This window comes from Myotis davidii, unplaced genomic scaffold, assembly GCF_000327345.1.
Source record: "Myotis davidii unplaced genomic scaffold, ASM32734v1 scaffold309, whole genome shotgun sequence".
NCBI classification, from domain to species: domain Eukaryota; kingdom Metazoa; phylum Chordata; class Mammalia; order Chiroptera; family Vespertilionidae; genus Myotis; species Myotis davidii.
Window position 1 is genome coordinate 1,631,672 of NW_006383013.1, and position 4,575 is coordinate 1,636,246.

Consider the following 4,575-nt stretch of genomic DNA (forward strand, 5'->3'; position numbering starts at 1 on the left):
AAGCATGAAAAAGAATTTATGAGGCTGCTGCTCCCAGAGAGTGGCTACCCCTCTCGGAGGGGGGATTTCACAGTAGCAGATATTTTGGGACCATTTGTTAGTGTCTCATTTATACCATCTGTATGAAAATAAACAGAAGCTGCAGGCAGAGCCTATCATTCCCGGAACAGAGTGGGGTCTGGCTTCCATCTCTCAGAGATGGCTTAGGCAGGGAAGCACACAGGAGCCTCGGGGTGTTTTTCTTGGGGTCCACTGTGGGAACGAATCATTGGGAGGTTGGTGACGAGCATCCAGACTTCCAGAGATAGGTCCTGACCCCGCTCACTGAATTTTGTTCCATCGTGAGTTTGTCATTTGTTCCTTCCTTCATTCACTTATTTAGAATTCACTAAGTCTTTGTCGATTACTCTTTTTATGCCAGAAATGATGCTACGCGCTGGGGTCATGTGGGTCAACCAACCATGACTGCTGCTTTCCCCCTGAAGTCGCCCCTCCACTTGCTAAGTGCTCACGTGGCACGTTTGGCTACACAAGAATGGGTCCTTCCAGTTCAGGGAGGTCCGGGGCTTCTGGCCAAGGAGGGGATTTTGCTCTGTGTTTTTGCTGGAGTGTGGCACCCCCGGCCCCTCTCAGGGGTTTGTATTCAACTGAAGCATCAGGCACAGAGCATTTTCCAGCCTCACATCTCCTGTCTGTTTTGACTAGCTCAATGAAGCATCTTTTGGAGGTCATTGACTCCTTGGGGCCTCCATTCAGGTCTAGAAAAGGGGATTTTGTAGGGGTTTCTCCTCTTCTGAGAAGGAAAGCTGAGTTTCCTCTGCCAGTTTGGCTCAGGTAGCCTAAAACCAACTCCTGCTGCCTGCCAGGCATCCCCCTGCCACACAGGAATGAGTCCTTACACGGGCCCTTTTCCTGTTTTCCCTGGAGGAAGGCTGGGGATCCGTGCAGCTCACCCACCATGCCCTGGAGCAGCCTCCTACTGTGTCACCCTGTGGGCCTCTGCATTGCAGACCCAGCTCCAGGGAGTGGAGGAGAGACTGTCTTCCTGATCCTGGACTCAAGTCCAGCTCAGGTTTGGGGGGGAGGGGGGTCACAGCACATTGACCAATCGCATGTGAGGCATCTCAGGGGCCATTTCTATGTCTGGGCTCCCCCCCAAACTGCCATGGGGTTATTCAGGGAACCTCCCAGACCTGGGTCTTAATGGGAGGCAAAGCAGAGGGCCCTCTGTGCAGGAGGATGACCCTCCACTATGGGCTAGTGTCGGAACATCTATTAGAAGGTCATCCCTTCTGCATTAACTCTGGGAACCCAGGAGGGGGGAAAGGGCAGGATCTGCAATCCGGGGCCCAGGAGTTCAGCTCTGGTTCTTTCGTTGTAGCCGTGTGACCTTGGCAAGTCATTCACTCTCTCGGAGCTTCACCTTTCTCATGCGCAAAATGAGGATGTGGTTTAGATAAGCACAGGGCCTCCTCCAGCTCTAAGACTATAAGTTAATGAGAATGAGTCTCAGATCCTTTTCTGAGGTGGCCTGGGGGACACTGGGTGCTCCGGATGGGGAGAAAGGATGTGCCTTCTTGCTCATAGTCAGGTGGATGGATGGTTAAGTGGACGAATGAATGAATGATAGGAGCCCTGAAAGGGACCTGATAAGTCTGGCTTTATTGGAAGACAAGCTTTCTGCACCGTCAGCTGTGCCTTGAAGTAACCACTTCTCACCCACGAGCTTCTCCCAGAAAAGAGAGGGAAGAAATAATTCTCTCGCTGTTGACCTGTCTAATTTCTGTCTTTCTTTCATGCCTGCATCTGTCTTCCCTTACAAACCTTTTGGATCTGGCACAGCCGGAATATGTGTTTGCTTTGAGAAACAGGAGACCCTGGAGGACTTTGCTGGTACTGGGCTCCGCTGGGGAAAGCAGAGGCTAATTAATTGCATCTCCTTTGCCTCCATCTCCTCATAGAGACCAGAGGCACACACTCGCCTTTAACTTCGATTTGCTTCATTTCATATTCAGGGTGTCTTAACAAGTATGCAGAACGGGATGTGTGATTTGAGGGGAGGCACCGTGCCAGGCCCAAAATAGCTCCCTCTTAAACAGGTGTGAAGATGCTTGAGATTCCACTGTTTTAAACCACCCTCTTGGGAGGCAGTAGGTTGTGGGTTAAATCCCAGCTCTCACAGTTTCAACCGTGCACAGCCTGAGGGAGTTACCTTCCTAAGCCCCGGCTTCTTCCTCTGTGTCACGGGCACTGCCCCAGTCCTGTGGGGCTGATAGGCGGACTGTGCAGTGCCAACCACATGGCGAATGCTGAATCAGTGAGCCGATGGTTGGAGTAAGCCTTACCTTAAGTGCCAAGGGAACCTTGATATGAATTAATGGATTAAGATTCCCTCTGTAACAAAATAAGGGCAGAGAGAGACACTGGGACGGGAAGGGGTGAGGGGGCCATGAGTGAAAGACAGGATGAGGTCCTGGCAAGACATAGGGGCTTAAGCCCCTCATAGCACTTCTTCTGGCTGACAGCACGCGTCCTCTTCTCCCGCCTACTCCAGGCTGGACTGCCACTCCTCCTGCTATGATGCCTGGGCAGATCCCGGACCCTTCCGTGACTGCGGGCTCTCTGCCAGGGCTCGGCCCCCTGACCGGACTCCCCAGCTCGGCCCTGACTGCAGAGGAGCTGAAATACGCTGACATCCGCAACATCGGGGCCATGATCGCCCCCTTGCACTTCCTGGAGGTGAAACTGGGCAAGAGGCCTCAACCTGTGAAAAGTGAGGTGAGTGAGCCTGGTTCTCCCAGGCAGAGTCCAGGAGCAGGACGCCCGGGTTTGAGTCCCAGGACTAGCCCCACACCTGCTGTGTGGCCTCAGCGTTGCTGTTCGTCGTGCGGTCTAAGGACCAGTAGCACCTGTGCAGCCCGGTGGCTTGTGAAAGATGCAGAGCCTCAGGCTCCACCCCAGGCCTTCTGACATAGAGTCTGCATTTTAGTACCTTCCCCTGGGGAACTCATGGACATGGTAAAGTTTGAGAGGTCCGGCGAGGACAGGATGCTGAAGCTCTCTGATTCTTTGAGGGGCAAGGGAAGAGTGATTAATAACAATAATGAATAATAATATATTGGGCCCAGCTGGAGTGACTCAGTTGTTTGAACGTTGTCCCATGCACCAAAAGGTTGTTGGTTCAATTCCTGCTCAGGGCACATACCTGGGTTGTAGGTTTTTTGTTTGTTTGTGTGTTTTTTAATATATTTTATTGATTTTTTACAGAGAGGAAGGGAGAGGGATAGAGAGTTAGAAACATTGATGAGAGAGAAACATCAGTCAGGGGATGTGCCAGCAACCAAGGTACATGGCCTTGACCAGAATCAAACCTGGGACCCTTCAGTTTGCAGACCAACGCTCTATCCACTGAGCCAAACAGGTTAGGGCTGGGTTGTAGGTTTGATGCTCAGTCAGGGAGCATACAGAAGGTAACTTATCGATGTTTCTCTCTCACATTGATATTTCTCCCTTCCTCCCTCCCTCTCTCTAAGCATGTCCTTGGGTGAGGATGAAAAAATAATAAAGTAAAAAATTCAATGTCTTTAAAAATAATAATGGTAATAGTAATATATTGGCAGTCTCTCTGGGGTGTTGGGAGGACCAAGGGAGATCATGGAACTGTGCACATGCTTTGAAAAGCACACAAGAGAACACTAATATTGCGTTATCTTTAAAATTATCATTAGTCATGCCATTGCTCTAAGACCCTTGGCCCCAGGCTGCAGCTGAACGTGGGAACTTGGAGGAAGGATGGTAAAACCTTTCTTCTCAAGGAGCTGCCAGAGCTGGGCTGGGCCTCAGCCACCCATATCGTCAGCCTTAGATGTTTCCAGGGGACCCACACATGGAGCACTCTCTCCTCGGGTCCCTTGCAGCTGTAGCTCTCATGAGCCTCGCTTGCAGAAGAGCTGCTTTTCCCTGGGGGCTGGTGAGAAGCAGAAGTCCCCAGTGCAGGTGAGCATTAGTGCTGGGAGCGCCCCCAGCCCACTTTCCCAGGGCTTGCCATTTGGCCAAAGGCTTGAGAGAATAGCTGCCCACCTGGAAGGGAGAAGGAGCCAGTGGTGGGAAAGGGAGAGGTGGCTGCGGACAGGTGTGGGGGACAGGACGGGGGAAGCAGCTGAGTATCAGGTGCTCAGCAGTTCTGATGAGGAGCATTCACAGGCAAAGGTGCCCTGGAGGGGGCTCATACTTTAGGATGGAGCTCGGAGGGCTGGACATTCCAAAGAGAGGGGCTCTTGCATGGAGAAGGGTGTCTGGGGACTGGCAGGGGAGAGTTGGGTATGTTATGCAGCTACTGTTCAGCCCTTGCTCTCCCCAGGAATACCATAAAAATTGCAGAGAAGGGCTGCTGGGGGCTTGGCCACGGGTGGCAAACTGGCCATTTGCATCCTGGATCTGGCTCTCAGATGTGTTTTGTTTGGCCTGCACAATGTTTTAAAAGAAACTTGAACCAACACGTCACTTAAAAAGTTGGATTTTAATCTTTGATTAAAACCGTGGAAGATCTGCTCACAGGTGCCCTGTTCAGGCAAC

At 51.7% G+C, this 4,575-nt stretch overlaps 1 protein-coding gene across 1 annotated transcript in view; it reads left to right on the forward strand.

The window, feature by feature from the left end:
* Positions 1 to 4,575, forward strand: part of JDP2 (Jun dimerization protein 2) — a 36,825-nt gene that overhangs the window by 5,568 nt on the left and 26,682 nt on the right. Inside the window, exon 2 of the mRNA XM_006778798.2 lies at positions 2,555 to 2,778. Within this exon, the coding sequence (XP_006778861.1) occupies positions 2,578 to 2,778 (201 nt within the window). The 5' untranslated portion in view covers positions 2,555 to 2,577. The remainder of the gene's footprint in view (positions 1 to 2,554; positions 2,779 to 4,575) is intronic.